The following is a 17,872-nucleotide window of genomic DNA, read 5'->3' as shown; positions in this document are numbered from 1 at the left end:
TATATATATATATATATATATATATATATATATATATATATATATATATATATTTTTTTTTTTTTTTTTTTTTTTTTTTTTTTTTTTACACAAAATGACAATATTACATCATTTTCAGCTCTGTTCAATATCAGTTGCATTTCTTCCTTTAGTGGGTAGGGGTGTGTGTGTGTGTGTGAGAGAGTGTTTTCTGCCTCCATATTGGCATCTATATACTCTTAAAAGTCTGAAATGGCTCTGAAGCAAATTGCTGTACAATTATAACATGTTACAACTCACAGTAAATGTATTGCAAGCTCCTGTCATGTTGGGCAAGCAGAAGTAGCATTTTTAAAAATCAGAAAACTTTATTTTGGTTTATAGATCAAAATTTTAGTTTCAACTAAAACTATATATAAAATCAGCAATGTAAAGCAGAGACACAAAAAATCTAAATCACAAATCTATACTTATGATAAATGTTGCTAATATTGATGAACACATTTTGGATTGAGTAACATTTATCACGTTCTAATTTAAGACTTAATCTTTGTTTTAAGCCATTATGCTTTAGGAGCACACAAATGTATTAGGTAGACATTTAAAAAGTCATACAGTGTCTGTTAAATTCAGCTGCAAAATATGTAAGGTGTAATAAAAATTAGAAGGTGCAAAAAAATATAAAAATAGGCCTTAGAAATAATCAAAACGATTTATATAATTTTATATGGTGTTCCTTTAAATGCAATGTCTGTGAAAGTCTGTCAGAGACGTGCATCAGCTCACTCAAACCTCGATATCTTCAAGAAACTAAGGATCATTTGTTCCAGCTGTTCCTTGTTGAAGAGCCCGAGCAGAGAAAGCGTACAGGAAGGGGTTCACACAACTGTTAATAAAAGCCAGAGCTGTAGTAACAATATATCCAGATTCTGCAGATCCTAACAGACTGTCATTCTCAGTCAATGTTGCAATGATGATCACAATCTTGGAGATTTCATGTGGGCTCCAAAAAATGAAGAAACACACCACAATTCTGGTCACCACCTTGGTCAATGGGTTACTGCTAAAGAAAGCTGAGTTATTAACTCCTCTGTGAAGGTGAAAGTAGAAATAAGATACGGTGGTGAATGAAGCTACAAATAGTATAAACTCCCAAATGAAAATAGACACAATTTCAACCTCAGTCTGAAAAATTAGCCTGCACTGAAGACGTCCTCCTCTGTCCAAGCCTATACTGTTTAGTATGAGAGCATAGCATGATAAAACTGCACTTAACATCCACATCCCACTCAAAAGGATCTTCTTTCCTTTTCTTCCAAGCTTGTTCCATTTCTCAGGATGCAGCACTTGGATGTATCGCTGCATGCTCATCAAAATCACACACAGTATGCTGCAGTTGAAGCTTAAGTAGATCAAGAAAGAGAGAAGTTTACACAAGACCTTGTCAAACACCCAGCCATGCAGAAAAGCCCAAATCCAAACGGGCAGAGAAATCAGAGTGAGTAGATCTGATATGGCCAGGCTTAGCATCAATCTCGGGGTGAAACTGCCGCTCTTCAGCCATCCAGACAGACGCACCATTACAGCAATATTACCAGGGACTCCCAGTATGAAGCAAACTGCCACCACAATACTGGCAGTCAGGTTCTCAGTTGAGACAGGAGTGATGAGCGAGCTGTTGGATGAGTTGTGGTGCTGCATGGTTAGAGCTTTCGTGTAACAGGGTGTAGCAGATAATAAAAGAAGCAGAAGTCTGTTGTTTCTTATGTAGTTTTAAAAAAAACAGCATGGTGTCGAAAGATACATGTCAGGAAGTTCTAGTGAAAAAAGTTCAGCAATATATTTTGCATTTCTTTATGCACTCATTTTGACATATTTTAGACTTTATAAGTGTATAGACAGTAAAGAGATGCATGTAAAACCAGTTCTAGGACCAGTGGCACATGATGGAATTGGGGGTATTGGTCTTGGTTCCCAATGCACCACAGGCTTCCTCAATCAAGTCGGGACATATCGCTTGCAGTTGTAGTGATACTGGAGTGACAAATTTTGGTTTTGTTTCAATGTAGAACATCATGAGATACTGCATGGTTTAATTCTAATTCTTTTATTTACAAAGAAGACAATATTACATCATTTTCAGCTCTGTATCAGTTGCATTTCTTCCTTTAGTAGGTAGGAGAGTGTGTGTGTGTGTGTGTGTGTGTGTGTGTGTGTGTGTGTGTGTGTGTGTGTGTGTGTGTGTGTGTGTGTGTGTGTCTTTTTTGCCTTAAATCTCTACGCTCTGAAGCAAATTCCTGTACAATTAAAACATGTTACAACTCACAGTAAATGTGCTGCAAGTTCCTGTCATGTTGTCTCACAAATGTGCAAGCAGAAGTAGCATTTTTAAAAATCAGAAAACTTTATTTTAGTTTATAGCTCAAAATGTAAGTGTTTTTAAGTTCATAAAACAGCTTTCAGTTTTAACCAGAACTATATATAAAATCAGCAATGTAAAGCAGAGACACAAAAAATCTAACAAACACAAAACTATACTCATAATGAATGTTGCTAATATTGATGAACACATTTTTGATTGAGTAACATTGATCACGTTCTAATTTAAGACTTACTTTTTGTTTCAAGCCATTATGCTTTAAGAGCACACAAATGTATTAGGTAGACATTTAAAAAGTCATACAGTATCTGTTAAATTCACCTGCAAAATATTTTAGGTGTAATAAAAAAGAATTAAATGATGTAGAAAAAACTATAAAAATAGACTGCAGTAATAAGAAAAATGATTCATATAATTTTATATGGTGTTTCTTTAAATGCAATGTCTGTGAAAGGCTGTCAGAGACGTGCATCAGCTCACTTAAACCTTGATATGTTCAAGAAACTAATGATCATTTGTTCCAGCTGTTCCCTGTTGAAGAGCCCGAGCAGAGAAACGTACAGAAAGGGGTTCACACAACTGTTAATAAAAGCCAGAGCTGTAGTAACATAATATCCAGATTCGGCAGATCCTAACAGACTGTCATTCCCAGTCAATGTTGCAATGATGATCACAATGTTGGAAATTTCATTTGGGATCCAAAAAATGAAGAAACACACCACAATTCTGGTCACCCTTCTTGGGCAATGAGTTTCTGCTAAAGAAAGCCGAGTTATTAACTCCTCTGTGAAGGTGAAAGTAGAAATAAGATACAATGGTGAATGAAGCTACAAATATTATAATCACCCAGATTAAAATAGACACACTTTCAACCTCATTCTGATAAATTAGCACACCACTTGCAATCAGGTTCTCAGCTGCAACAGGAGCGATGAGCGAGCTGTTTGTTGAATTGAGCTGCTGCATGGTTAGAGCTTTTGTGTAACAGGGTGTAGGATCTAAATACTAAAAGAATCAGAAGTATAGGAGTCTGTGGCTTCTTACGTAGATAAAAAAACAAAACAGCATGGCATCGAAAGATATAGTACATGTCAGGAAATTCTGGTCAAAAAAGTTCAGCAATATATTTTGCATTTCTTTATGTGGCTGGGGATTTAAATTCACCACCAGGAACACATTGAGGGGTTTTACTTTACTGTTTATTCATTTACTGTTTTCTAGAAAATGAGTCACTATCAAAAGCAACCTAGAAACTTAAATAAGAAGAAATTTTACAAAAAGATCTGTGAAAGCGAAACAAAATTTATATAAACAAAATGAGCGCTTTCACCAAGCTGAAAACACAAATTTAAACCTCTGTAGCTCTACAATGTTACATTCAAATGCAAAAGAATAGGAAGATTACTAAAATCTCAGTACAAAAACAAATAGAAAATGAAACAATTTCAAGTATTGCAACAATACCAAAATGTTACAACACAATACGGCAGTGGGAATACTGTACAAAAAGAACAAAATGACATGAGTACTTTTTTATATTACCCACTTACACCATTTGAGTGAAAAAAGAGCAAATAACACTCACATCACGATGAGCTCCAACATAAAACCAGATACACTTTACACAGGATAAAATTTCCAATATATGTTGTTCACTGCGTAAAGAATCACATTAAATACACATCACATGAAAAGCACAACAACATTTGAAAAATAAAGTGTACCACATTTTCTTAATGTTAAATGAAATGGTATTTAACTAAAATATAGTCACAGATTAGTGTATTTACCCATGGATGACCACAATTTCCAGAGATTATGCATGGATTGCACTGCTTGCACTGCTCGCAATCTCAATGGGATATTTCAGAGTGAGAGCGCATGCGCACTGTCTCATAAGCGAGGTAATTTACCACCCGGTTACATTCTCCCCTGCAATAAGTCAGCGTCCTCGATGACCCATTCAATCACAGATTTCGGCATTCATGGCACCTTGTAATGCCTTCTCAAACAACGCAGTGCCAATACTGGTCAACACTTGCGACACCATATCTGTACTGACACTTACTGCATGACAAGCAGACCTGGGTGCATGAAAAGGATTTGTATGAACACCCGCCGTTGACCGTTTGCTTCTGCGCACAGCTGGCACTGGTATTTCTCTAAAATCAGAGTTACGCATGTCACCAGTCTCTAGCTCCTGCGACTGGCCATGTTCACCTGTAGCCCTCTGGAACACATCATCACATTCTGCAGAGTCTCTACCAGTATCCATTAATTCTTGTACTCGGATACCTTCAGAGCTGTCACCTCCCAACTCTGAAGTAACTGGTGCCTCTGAAACCATTGGACTGTTTGCACCCACTCTCACAGAGGGTTGCACAACCTCCTCTACCACCACAAAATCTGGCTCAGACATCCCATTCTGATCCATGATGACAGGCTTTATATCTGACCGAGATTTTTCCTTACTCCTAGGCCTAGGAGTGGGCACGGCACCTGGACGCAACTCCGACCTGTGAACCCCCTTCGACGGCCCTCCCTCTAAAGGTTCCACAGTGTAAGTTGTGCCTACTATATCCACAACTTGGTACACAGTCGGGCTCCAGGCATCTTGAATTTTGTTCCTGCCTGGAGGCCGCTGGCGCAGATATACCAACTCGTCCACACTGACCTGGGGACAAAAAGTCTTTTCATTCAGACGCGTTACTCTCTCTAGAGCTTTCTCTTCTGAGTACTCCCTAGCCTTCTCATGGGCATATCTCAGCCTCTCTTGATGCACAGACAACCAGTCTTGTTTCCGCTCAGAGACGTCCTCCCCACCTAACAATGCATCAACGGGCAGATGTGGTTGTACCCCAAAAAGAAGATAAGGGGAAAACCCTGTAGTAGCATGCAGACTCACATTGTACGCATGGACTAACTCCGGCAAGTACTCAGGCCAATGCCGCTTACGCTCTGGCGGTAATGTACGTAACAGGTTGTGAAGTGTTCGGTTGTACCGTTCACATTGGGCATTTCCCTGTGGCCTATACGGGGTCGTACGGGTCTTCACCCCATAGAGTCTGCACAGCTCGGCGATTACCTCACTTTCAAAGTTTCGACCTTGATCGGAGTGCAACCTCTCTGGGACGCCGTATTTCATAAACCACTCCTTTAACAAGACCTTTGCTGTAGTATCGGCCTTTTGATCTTTTGTGGGAAACGCCTGTGTAAACTTTGTGAAAAGTCTCTAACAACCAAAACATTTTCACGCCCGTCAGAAGCAGGCTCTAAGACTGTGAAGTCCACCGCAATCACTTCCAGAGGTCTGGAAGCCAAAAACACTCTCACAGGGGCACGAACTTTGGGCTGAGGCATCTTTGTGAGGATGCACTGCTGACACTTCTTTACCCATTCCTCCATGTCCTCATACACACCGGACCAAAAACACCTCTGCTTCAACAACCCCAACGTTCGTTCAATGCCCTGGTGCCCCAGATCGTCGTGCACACTTCGCAGAACTTGTTCCTTTAAACACCCCGGCAATAAGAGTTGCCAACAGCTCTCCTCAGAAGGGACACCTACCACACGATATAGCAACCCATTTCGTTCTTTTATGAGGCTCCACTGCTTCAGAAGGCATTTCACAGACCTGGACAGAGACTGTCTTTCCAGCTGAGCTGGTTTCTTTTTCTTATCCCAGAACCCTCAAAACACCTGCAGAACAGGATCACTTTTCTGAAACTCAACCACCTGTTCCCTGGTGTATCCGGAAAGCGTACGAGTGTTACCTTGGAGAGTAGTGATAGCATCTTCCCCAGCCTCCAACGCACGAATTTGCCTCAACCTGCTGCACTCAACACCCTTCAATGCAAGTTCAGGTTCCAAGGTGGTACCTCACCTTATTACACCGCAAATCGCTACACACTCATCCCAGTCAGCGTCTGGATCAGGTCCAGGCTCCCCTGCAAACTCCTGCCTAGACAGAGCATCAGCTGCAGCGTTACACTTGCCCGGTCTGTACTTCAGCTCGAAGTTGAATACCGACAGCTGTGCTACCCATCTCTGTTCGATCGCTCCTAACTTGGCAGTTTGCAAGTGACAGAGTGGATTATTATCCATGATCACCTCGAACCAAGACCCAAGTAAATAGCCGCGAAATTTCTTGACTACAGCCCACATAAGGGCCAGTAGCTTGAGCTTCATGCTACTTAATTACGATCATTTCGCTCTGCATTTCGCAACCTACGGCTGACGTACGCAATGACCCTCTTCACTTCACCCTGTTTCTGGCACAGGACGGCTCCTAAGCCATTCTGGCTTTCATCGGTTTCGAGAATGAAAGGACAAGTGAAGTCTGCGAAACCAAGCACAGGTGCTGTCGTCAGCTCCTTCTTTAACTGATTGAATGCATGGTCACATTCAGCAGACCACAGAGTGCTAAAGCGACGACCACTCCTTACACCCCTGCCTTCACTCAAGTAAGCATTTACTAGGTCATGTAAGGGGCCAGCTATCTTAGAAAAACCCTCGATGAACTTTCTATAATAGCTGCAAAACCCTAAAAATGACCTCAACTCCTTGACGGTTTCTGGGTTCTTCCAATTACTGACTGCAGCAACCTTGTCTGGGTCAGGAGAAATCCCTTGCGCTGACACCTGGTGGCCAAGGAAACGCACAGAGTCTTGGAGAAAAGGGCACTTGCCCAATTTGACCTTTAAACCAGTCTCAGCCAGCCGTTTCAGCACCATCTCTAACCTTTCTAGGTGTTCCCCAAACGTCTGTGAAAACAGCAAGATGTCATCTAGGTATACTATTAACACCTGGAAGATCAAGTCACTCATGACAGCCTGCATCAGCCGCTGAAACGTTGACGGTCCATTACAGACCCCAAACGGCATCCTCCAGTACTCAAATAAACCAAAAGGCGTGGTGAACGCCGTTTTAGCCCTATCCCTGACATTCACCGCGATCTGATGATACCCAGAGGCCAAGTCCACAGTTGAGAAAAACTTCGCTCCCCTGAGGGCATTAAAGCTCTCGTCAATTCTGGGTAGCGGAAACGCGTCACGCCTCGTCTTAGCATCGAGTTTGCGATAATCTACGCACAACCGTAGCGACCCGTCAGTTTTTCGCACCAGTACCAGGCGAGGCGTAAGCACTCACACTCTCTTGAATGACACCCTTTGAAGCCAAAGATCTTCCTGTGACAGATTAAGTACTCTCACTGTACACACAGGTAACTCTGACGTGACCAAGGTAGGTACTACAACCAAACCTTCCGGTAAGGGCAAATTTGCTGGTTCTACCATACCAACCATCCTTTTTACTGCGTTCGATCCCCTTAATCAGGACAGTGGCTGCCGACCAAGCTGGCACATGAGCAGGAGTCTTACCCACGACCTGAGCAGATGAAACTCGCTCAACTAACTCCACTGATTGAGCCTGCTGGAAGACTGCCCTCCAGTCAGAATCCAGCCTACCACACAGCGTGGTGTCAAATTCAGCGTGAACGATCTGTCGGCACTTACTGATAATGTTCATTCCGATATGCACAGCCACAGACGTTGGGCTAGGAGCTTCTTTCACGATCAAGAACACACACTCGGGCAGAGTCATCCCCATAACTTCCACGTCCAGCTCCATGTAACCCGAATAAGGAATATCTAAACAGTTGGCTGCGGTGATCTTCAGCCAACTATAAGTAGACAACACATCACTCTCATCCCCAAACAGGTGCACTCTGAAAAATTCCTCAGTAATAGTACTGACCTGACTACCAGTGTCAAGCAAACATGACACCGGAACAGACTTGATTTTCAGTTCTACCATGGGGCAAGTTCCAACTGCATGCTCCAAGAAACGGTCTCGACTAGTTCCCTCAGGCGGTAAACCAGAAACTTCCCCTTGTGCAGCCTGACTCAACGCAACAGAAGGACGTGGTTTTTCTTGACCTTTAATGGTCTGGGTAGCACTTTTAGGTCTCCCACCCCGTCTCACAGTGCACCGTCTAGCGATATGCCCAACCCCATTGCACCTGAAACAGATAGGTTCTCCCTTTTCTGTAAACCTGGGTGGAGAATTTGCTGAAGGCGCGACATTCTGCAGAACTGACACTGACCGCTGCACAGTCAATTCTTTGACCACCTTAGTGAGCTCTGAAACAGTCTGCTCTTGCTCACTTATTCGCTTGTCCTGCCGGGAAATTACCTGCAAAATATCATTCAACACAGAAGAGTTTTGATTCTCAGACCTGACAGAAGTACCTTCAGGTTCCCCTAACACTTCTGAATGGACCGGTCGACTATTTGCTACTCTGGTTGGCCTGCTCTCTTCCATGGACCAAAGAATAGCCTCATTACGAATCTCAAGCAGGGTCAAATAGGGCTTTTCCCTGATTATTTTACGCAGCTCTCGCCTCAATGCGGCATCTCTTACACCCTCCACAAACTGATCACGCAAAATCCCCTGCTTGTTAGCCAAACCATCTGGGGACTGTTTCACAATGGAACTTAACAGGCGAGTAGTTTGAGAGTATGAGAGTAGTTCATGAGAGTAGTTTCGGAGATCTTCCCCCTCCAATTGTTTGCGATTGTAAAACATTTGCAACAACTGAGTCCCACTACGCCATTCCCCAAACGCGTCCCGCAAGAAAATAAACAAATCACTGGCCTGTCTGGACTGATTTCCCACACATAAACGCACCTCTTCCAGTGCAGGCCCCCGCAAAAGTGAGATGATGTTCTTCTTGTGTTTGGTCTCTGGCCCGTAGTACCCTTTCCACCTCCTCAATAAACTCCTCTACAGACCTTCCATCTTTGTTATACTCCCCGCTAAAAGGTTGAACCTGGCGTTCACGGGGAACATAAAGGTAAGAGCGGATTGTATTTCCCCCACCAGCAGCCCTATTGGCCAGAGTGTCATTCCTCCAATCATGTAAATCTTGAATTTGACCCTTTATTTTCTCTATGACATCATTCCCCACAACCCCAACATCAGGGACTTGTACGCTCTCTTCAGGCCGTTCGTCAGAGTCAGACATTTTCTACAGAAGTAGGTCAAAAAGCATTAACTCAACTCAGTTGAAGATTAATGTCCTTGTTGCGAAACTCGTAACGCTTTTTTTTCTTTTAGTACCGTAGACACACCCTCAGACTAATGCACAGTTCCTGAGATGCAGCCATGAGATCCTGGCAGACCACGCGTTGACAGCAGGAAACGCATCAGTCTGGACCGATCTTCTTAGCAGCCGTCATGTCTGGCACACTGGAAACCCAATCGGTCGCACGCTGACCACCTCATCCGTGATCCTCCGCACTCTGGAAGTCCTCCGGCTCTGTAAAATATTCACCACTGCCGTACTGTCTAACTAAACCGCTCTAAAACAACTCGTCAGATTGAATAAACAACCCCACTCCTGGTACCAAAAATGTGGCCGGGGATTTAAATTCACCACCAGGAACACATTGAGGGGTTTTACTTTACTGTTTATTCATTTACTGTTTTCTAGAAAATGAGTCACTATCAAAAGCAACCTAGAAACTTAATTAAGAAGAAATTTTACAAAAAGATTTGTGAAAGCGAAACAAAATTTATATAAATAAAATGAGCGCTTTCACCAAGCTGAAAACACAAATTTAAACCTCTGTAGCTCTACAATGTTATATTCAAATGCAACAATACCAAAATGTTACAACACAATACGGCAGTGGGAATACTGTACAAAAAGAACAAAATGACATGAGTACTTTTTTATATTACCGACTTACACCATTTGAGTGAAATAAGAGAAAATAACGCTCACATCACGATGAGCTCCAACATAAAACCAGATACACTTTACACAGGATAAAATCTCCAATATATGTTGTTCACTGCATAAAGAATCACATTAAATGCACATCACATGAAAAGCACAACAACATTTGAAAAATAAAGTGTACCACATTTTCTTAATGTTAAATGAAACGGGCTAAACCGCATGGTATGACGTCATATCGGCATGGACATTATAAACGATAGGAACGATACACAATATCGTTTCAAATACGACAGTTCTCCAAATTAACATAACATAAAATATACATCCAAAATGGGTATTTAACTAAAATATAGTCACAGATCAGTGTATTTACCCATGGATGACCACAATTTCCAGAGAATACGCATGGATTGCACTGCTTGCACTGCTTGCAAACTCAACGGGATATTTTAGAGTGAGAGCGCATGCGCACTGTCTCATAAGCGACACACACAGTGCCACCCATTGACCACTCCAGGAACATACATGTAACTACTGTTTATCTTAACTTAATACACCGAAAATAATGGGAATAATAAAATAGCAAAATTTAACATGCAAGGAAAGAAACAAATTCTAAGGTAATTTACCACCCGGTTACATTTATGCACTCATTTTGACATAATTAAGGCTTTATAAATGTATAGACAGTAAAGAGATGCATGTAAAACCAGTTCTAGGACCAGTGGCACGTGATGGAATTGGGGTATTGGTCTTGGTTCCCAATGCACCACAGGCTTCCTCGATCAAATTGGGACATATCGCTTGCAGTTGTAGTGAGACTGGAGTGACAAATTTTGGTTTTGTTTCAATGTGGAACATCTTGAGAGACTGCATGGTTTAATTATAATTCTTTTATTTACAAAAAGACAATATTACATCATTTTCAGCTCTGTATCAGTTGCATTTTGTCCTTTAGTAGGTAGGGGAGTGTGTGTGTGTCTTCTGCCTTAACACTCTACGCTCTGAAGCAAATTCCTGTACAATTGTAACATGTTACAACTCTCAGTAAATGTGCTGCAAGTTCCTGTCATGTTGTCTCACAAATGTGCAAGCAGAAGTAGCATTTTTAAAAATCAGAAAACTTTATTTTGGTTTATAGCTCAAAATGTAAGTGTTTGCATTGTGCAATATCTGAGAAAGGCTGTCAGAGACGTGCATCAGCTCACTCAAACCTTGATATGTTCAAGAAACTAAGGATCATTTGTTCCAGCTGTTCCCTGTTGAAGAGCCCGAGCAGAGAAAGCGTACAGGAAGGGGTTCACACAACTGTTAATAAAAACCAGAACTGTAGTAACATTCTCTACAGATACTACAGATCTTAAGACTGTCATTCCCAGTCAATGCAGCAAAGATGATCACAATGTCGGAGATTTTATTCAGGATCCACAAAATGAAGAAAAACACCACAATTCTGGTCACCAGCTTGGTCAATGAGTTACTGCTAAAGAAAGCTGAATTATTCACTCCTCTGTGAAGATGAAAGTAGAAATAAGATAGGATGGTGAATGAAGCCACAAATATTATAATCTCCCAGGTTACCGTAAGCACTCTTTCAGCCTTATTCTGAAATCTTAGCGTGCACTGAAGACGTCCTCCTCTGTCCAAGCTTATATTGCTTAGAATGAGACCATAGCATGATAAAACTGCACTTAACATCCACATCCCAATCAAAAGGATCTTCTTTCCTTTTCTGCCAAGCTTCTTCCATTTCTCAGGATGCAGCACTTGGATGTATCGCTGCATGCTCATCAAAATCACACACAGTATGCTGCAGTAGAAGCTTAAGTAGATCATGTAAGAGAGAAGCTTACACAAGACCAAGTCAAACACCCATTCATGCAGAAGAGCCCAAATCCAAACCATGAGAGAAATCAGAGTGAGTAGATCTGATATGGCCAGGCTTAGCATCAGTCTCGGGGTAAAACTGTCTCTCTTCAGCCATCCAGACAGACGCAGCATTACAGCAATATTACCAGGGACTCCCAGTATGACGCAAAATGCCAGCACACCACTTGCAATCAGGTTCTCAGCTGCAACAGGAGCGATGAGCGAGCTGTTTGTTGAATTGAGATGCTGCATGGTTACAGCTTTTGTGTAACAGGGTGTAGGATCTAAATACTAAAAGAAGCAGAAGTATAGGAGTCTGTGGCTTCTTACGTAGATAAAAAAAGCAGCATGGCATAAGAAAGATACAGTACATGTCAGGAAATTCTGGTCAAAAAAGTTCAGCAATATATTTTGCATTTCTTTATGCACTCATTTTGACATAATTAAGGCTTTATAAATGTATAGACAGTAAAGAGATGCATGTAAAACCAGTTCTAGGACCAGTGGCATGTGATGGAATTGGAGTATTGGTCTTGGTTCCCAATGCACCACAGGCTTCCTCGATCAAATCGGGACATATCGCTTGCAGTTGTAGTGAGACTGGAGTGACAAATTTTGGTTTTGTTTCAAAGTAGAACATCTTGAGATACTGCATGGTTTAATTTTGATTCTTTTATTTACAAAGAAGACAATATTACATCATTTTCAGCTCTGTATCAGTTGCATTTCTTCCTTTAGTAGGTAGGGGAGTGTGTGTGTGTGTGTGTGTGTGTGTGTGTGTGTGTGTGTGTGTGTGTGTGTGTGTGTGTGTGTGTGTGTGTGTGTGTGTGTGTGTCTGTCTGTCTGTCTGTCTTTTTTGCCTTAAATCTCTACGCTCTGAAGTAAATTCCTTTACAATTATAACATGTTACAACTCACAGTAAATGTGCTGCAAGATCCTGTCATGTTGTCTCACAAATGTGCAAGCAGAAATAGCATTTTTAAAAATCAGAAAACTTTATTTTGGTTTAAAGCTCAAAATGTAAGTGTTTTTAAGTTCAGAAAACAGCTTTCAGTTTTAACCAGAACTATATATAAAATCAGCAATGTAAAGCAGAGACACAAAAAATCTAACAAACAAAATACTATACTCATAATGAATGTTGCTAATATTGATGAACACATTTTTGATTGAGTAACATTGATCACGTTCTAATTTAAGACTTACTTTTTGTTTCAAGCCATTATGCTTTAAGAGCACACAAATGTATTAGGTAGACATTTAAAAAGTCATACAGTATCTGTTAAATTCACCTGCAAAATATGTTAGGTGTAATAAAAAAGAATTAGAAGATGCAAAAAAAACTATAAAAATAGACTGTAGGAATAAGAAAAATTATTCATATAATTTTATATGGTGTTTCTTTAAATGCAATGTCTGAGAAAGGCTGTCAGAGATGTGTATCAGCTAAATCAAACCTTGATATGTTCAAGAAACTAATGAACATTTGTTCCAGCTGTTCCCTGTTGAAGAGCCCGAGCAGAGAAAGGAAGGGAAGGGGTTCACACAACTGTTAATAAAAGCCAGAGCTATAGTAACATAATATCCAGATTCGGCAGATCCTAACAGATTGTCATTCTCAGTCAATGTTGCAATGATGATCACAATTTTGGAGATTTCATGTGGGATCCAAAAAATGCAGAGACACACCACAATTCTGGTCAAAACCTTGGTCAATGAGTTACTGCTAAAGAAAGCTGAGTTATTAACTCCTCTGTGAAGTTGAAAGTAGAAATAAGATACGGTGGTGAATGAAGCCACAAATATTATAATCTCCCAGGTTAATGTAAGCACTCTTTCAGCATTATTCCGATATCTTAGCGTGCACTGAAGTCGTCCTCCTCTGTCCAAGCTTATATTGCTTAGTATGAGACCATAGCATGATAAAACTGCACTTAACATCCATATCCCAATCAAAAGGATCTTCTTTCCTTTTCTGCCAAGCTTCTTCCATTTCTCAGGATGCAGCACTTGGATGTATCGCTGCATGCTCATCAAAATCACACACAGTAAGCTGCAGTAGAAGCTAAAGAACACCAAGTAAGAGAGAAGCTTACACAAGACCGAGTCAAACACCCAGCCATGCAGAAGAGCCCAAATCCAAACCGGCAGAGAAATCAGAGTGAGTAGATCTGATATGGCCAGGCTTAGCATCAGTCTCGGGGTGAAACTGCCTCTCTTCAGCCATCCAGACAGACGCACCATTACAGCAATATTACCAGGGACTCCCAGTATGAAGCAAACTGCCACCACAATATTGGCAATCAGGTTCTCAGTTGAGACAGGAGTGATGAGCGAGCTGTTGGATGAGTTGTGGTGCTGCATGGTTAGAGCTTTCGTGTAACAGGGTGTAGCAGATAATAAAAGAACCAGAAGTCTGTTGTTTCTTATGCAGTTTAAAAAAAAACAGCATGGTGTCTAAAGATACATGACAGGATGTTCTGGTGAAAAAAGTTCTGCAATATATTTTGCATGTCTTTATGCACTCATTTTGACATAATTTAGGCTTTATAAATGTATAGACAGTAATGAGATTCATGTAAAACCAGTTCTAGGACCAGTGGCACATGATGGAATTGGGGTATTGGTCTTGGTTCCCAATGCACCACAGGCTTCCTCAATCAAGTTGGGACATATCGCTTGCAGTTGTAGTGAGACTGGAGTGTCAAATTTTGGTTTTGTTTCAAAGTAGAACATCTTGAGATACTGCATGGTTTAATTCCGATTCTTTTATTTACAAAGAAGACAATATTACATCATTATCAGCTCTGTATCTGTTGCATTTCTTCCTTTAGTAGGTAGGGGAGTGTGTGTGTGTGTGTGTGTGTGTGTGTGTGTGTGTGTGTGTGTGTGTGTGTGTGTCTGTGTGTGTGTGTGTGTGTGTGTGTGTGTGTGTGTGTCTTTTTTTGCCTTAAATCTCTACGCTCTGAAGCAAATTCCTGTACAATTATAATATGTTACAACTCACAGTAAATGTGCTGCAAGTTCCTGTCATGTTGTCTCACAAATGTGCAGAAGTAGCATTTTTAAAAATCAGAAAACTTTATTTTGGTTTATATCTCAAAATGTAAGTGTTTTTAAGTTCAGAAAACAGCTTTTAGTTTCAACTAAAACTATATATAAAATCAGCAATGTAAAGCAGAGACACAAAAAATCTAACAATCACAAAACTATACTCTTAATGAATGTTGCTAATATTGATGAACACATTTTTGATTGAGCAACATTTATCACTTTCTAATTTAAGACTTACTTTTTGTTTCAAGCCATTATGCTTTAGGATCACACAAATGTTTTAGGTAGACATTTAAAAAGTCATACAGTATCTGTTAAATTCACCTGCAAAATATGTTAGGTGTAATAAAAAAGAATTAGATGATGTAGAAAAAACTATAAAAATAGACTGCAGGAATAATCAAAATGATTCATATAATTTTATATGGTGTACCTTTAAATGCAATGTCTGTGAAAGGCTGTCAGAGATGTGCATCAGCTCACTCAAACCTCTATATTTTCCAAGACATTAATGATCATTTGTTCAAGCTGTTCCCTGTGGAAGAGCCCGAGCAGAGAAAGCGTACAGGAAGGGGTTCACACAACTGTTAATAAAAACCAGAACTGTAGTAACATTCTCTACAGATACTACAGATCTTAACAGAGTGTCATTCCCAGTCAATGCAGCAAAGATGATCACAACGTCAGAGATTTGATTCGGGATCCACAAAATGAAGAAAAACACCACAATTCTGGTCACCAGCTTGGTCAATGAGTTACTGCTAAAGAAAGCTGAGTTATTAACTCCTCTGTGAAGTTGAAAGTAGAAATAAGATATGATGGTGAATGAAGCCACAAATATTATAATCTCCCAGGTTAATGTAAGCACTCTTTCAGCATTATTCCGATATCTTAGCGTGCACTGAAGTCGTCCTCCTCTGTCCAAGCTTATATTGCTTAGTATGAGACCATAGCATGATAAAACTGCACTTAACATCCACATCCCACTCAAAAGGATCTTCTTTCCTTTTCTGCCAAGCTTCTTCCATTTCTCAGGATGCAGCACTTGGATGTATCGCTGCATGCTCATCAAAATCACACACAGTGCGCTGCAGTAGAAGCTTAAGTAGATCATGTAAGAGAGAAGATTACACAAGACCAAGTCAAACACCCATTCATGCAGAACAGCCCAAATCCAAACCGGGAGAGAAATCAGAGTGAGTAGATCTGATATGGCCAGGCTTAGCATCAGTCTCGGGGTGAAACTGCTTCTCTTCAGCCATCCAGACAGACGCACCATTACAGCAATATTACCAGGGACTCCCAGTATGAAGCAAACTGCCAGCACACTACTGGAAATCAGGTTCACAGTAGAGACAGAAGCGGTGAGAGAGCTGTTGGATGAGTTGAGCTGCTGCATGTTTAGAGCTATCGTGTAACAGAGTGTAGCAGAAAATAAATGAAGTAGATGTAGGTCTGTGGTTTCTTATGTGGATAAAAAACATGGTGTCGAAACATGCATGTCAGCAGGTTATGACATAAAAAAATCACCAATGTATTTTGCATTTCTTAAGGTCATAAAGAAAATAGAATTGCGAATAGTTTGCAGCTTCCTGTTACTTATTGATGTGGTCATTGTGGGGGCTTGAGTTGAGTCAATCAGAAAAACTGCATTTGAAATGAAAATGTTTAGGTGGCATGTACTACTTTTGTTGCAGTATCCCTTCTCATGAGAGAACTGATGGTTATCTGAGAAACTGGCTGGAGAAAAGACTTGAGACTTCAGTACAATTCTGATCCATGTAACTGGTTTAATACCATAAATGTACTGCCATTACAAGCACATTTCAGTGTTTAAAGTAGAAAAACCCCCGGTGTCTTTTGTGTGACACCAAATAATAGGATTATAATTCACCACAGTAAATAGGTGAAAAACAGTAAAGGCAAACAGTGCTATATGTGCTGAAAGGATATTCAGATTGAGCAAGGGAGAAAACAATAACTAGTTTGAACTCAATTACAGAATAGTTTGCAAAATATTAAGTAAAATTTAAGTAATATATATATATATATTTGGATGGGGGGCACGGTGGCTTAGTTGTTAGCACATTTGCCTCACACCTCCAGGGTTGGGGGTTCGATTCCCGCCTCGCGTGTGTGTGGAGTTTGCATGTTCTCCCCGTGCCTCGGGGGTTTCCTCCGGTTACTCCAGTTTCCTCCCCCGGTCCAAAGACATGCATGGTAGGCTGATTGGCATCTCTGTAAAATTGCCCGTATTGTGTGAGTGAATAAGAGTGTGTGTGTGTGCCCTGTGATGGTTTGGCACTCCATCCAGGGTGTATCCTGCCTTGATGCCTGATGACGCTTGAGATAGGCACAGGCTACCCGTAACCCGAGGTAGTTCGGATAAGCGTTAGAAAATTAATTATGAATGAATGAATATATTTGGATTAACTACACAAATGTGACAGGGCATTAAAAATTAAAACACCACAATATTTCATAATTTTCAGCTATGTATCAGTTGCATTTCTATCTTTTAATAGGCGTGTGTGTGTGTGTTTGTGTGACTTTTCTGCTGCCGTACTGGCATCGATCTCTACTCTTAAAGATCTATGCTCTGAAGGAAATTCCAGTACAATTATAACAGTCACATTTTTGACTGATTAACATTTGTCACTTTACAAATTTACATTCACAACATTTGGCAGATGCACTTATCCTGAGCAATGTACAAAAGTGATTTGAAGTCTCCAGGAATGAATACATTAACACTCGTTCACTAGGTTACAGACAGGATACATCAAATTCAAGCTTGTCTTTTTGTTGTTTTTTTTAACACAATACACACAGGGAAAATAATTGT

General features: G+C 40.6%; 3 protein-coding genes and 1 pseudogene across 3 annotated transcripts; all 4 read right to left on the bottom strand.

Moving 5' to 3' along the window:
- Window positions 1–327: 327 nt before the first annotated feature.
- Window positions 328–1,725, bottom strand: LOC113653352 (type-1 angiotensin II receptor B-like). Its single transcript, XM_047818733.1, has one exon. It carries the CDS (start codon window positions 1,678–1,680, stop codon window positions 790–792), a length of 891 nt encoding a protein of 296 aa, XP_047674689.1. The 5' UTR covers window positions 1,681–1,725; the 3' UTR covers window positions 328–789.
- A 5,764-nt stretch (window positions 1,726–7,489) lies between these two features.
- On the bottom strand, window positions 7,490–10,617 carry LOC125145409. Its single transcript, XM_047817982.1, has 3 exons — window positions 10,477–10,617; window positions 10,146–10,215; window positions 7,490–10,058 (listed from the first exon to the last, which is right to left on the bottom strand). The coding sequence occupies exon 3, from the start codon at window positions 8,942–8,944 to the stop codon at window positions 7,556–7,558; it is 1,389 nt and encodes a 462-aa protein (XP_047673938.1). The 5' UTR covers window positions 8,945–10,058; window positions 10,146–10,215; window positions 10,477–10,617; the 3' UTR covers window positions 7,490–7,555.
- Window positions 10,618–11,242: 625 nt separating this feature from the next.
- Window positions 11,243–12,238, bottom strand: LOC125145570 (annotated as a pseudogene).
- Window positions 12,239–14,601: 2,363 nt separating this feature from the next.
- On the bottom strand, window positions 14,602–17,112 carry LOC125145547 (leukotriene B4 receptor 1-like). The gene has a single exon (XM_047818797.1). It carries the CDS (start codon window positions 16,424–16,426, stop codon window positions 15,551–15,553), a length of 876 nt encoding a protein of 291 aa, XP_047674753.1. The 5' UTR covers window positions 16,427–17,112; the 3' UTR covers window positions 14,602–15,550.
- Between the last annotated feature and the right edge of the window lie 760 nt (window positions 17,113–17,872).

The sequence above is a fragment of the Tachysurus fulvidraco genome, chromosome 9, assembly GCF_022655615.1.
Source record: "Tachysurus fulvidraco isolate hzauxx_2018 chromosome 9, HZAU_PFXX_2.0, whole genome shotgun sequence".
NCBI lineage: Eukaryota > Metazoa > Chordata > Actinopteri > Siluriformes > Bagridae > Tachysurus > Tachysurus fulvidraco.
This window is presented reverse-complemented; position numbering and strand designations above follow the sequence as displayed.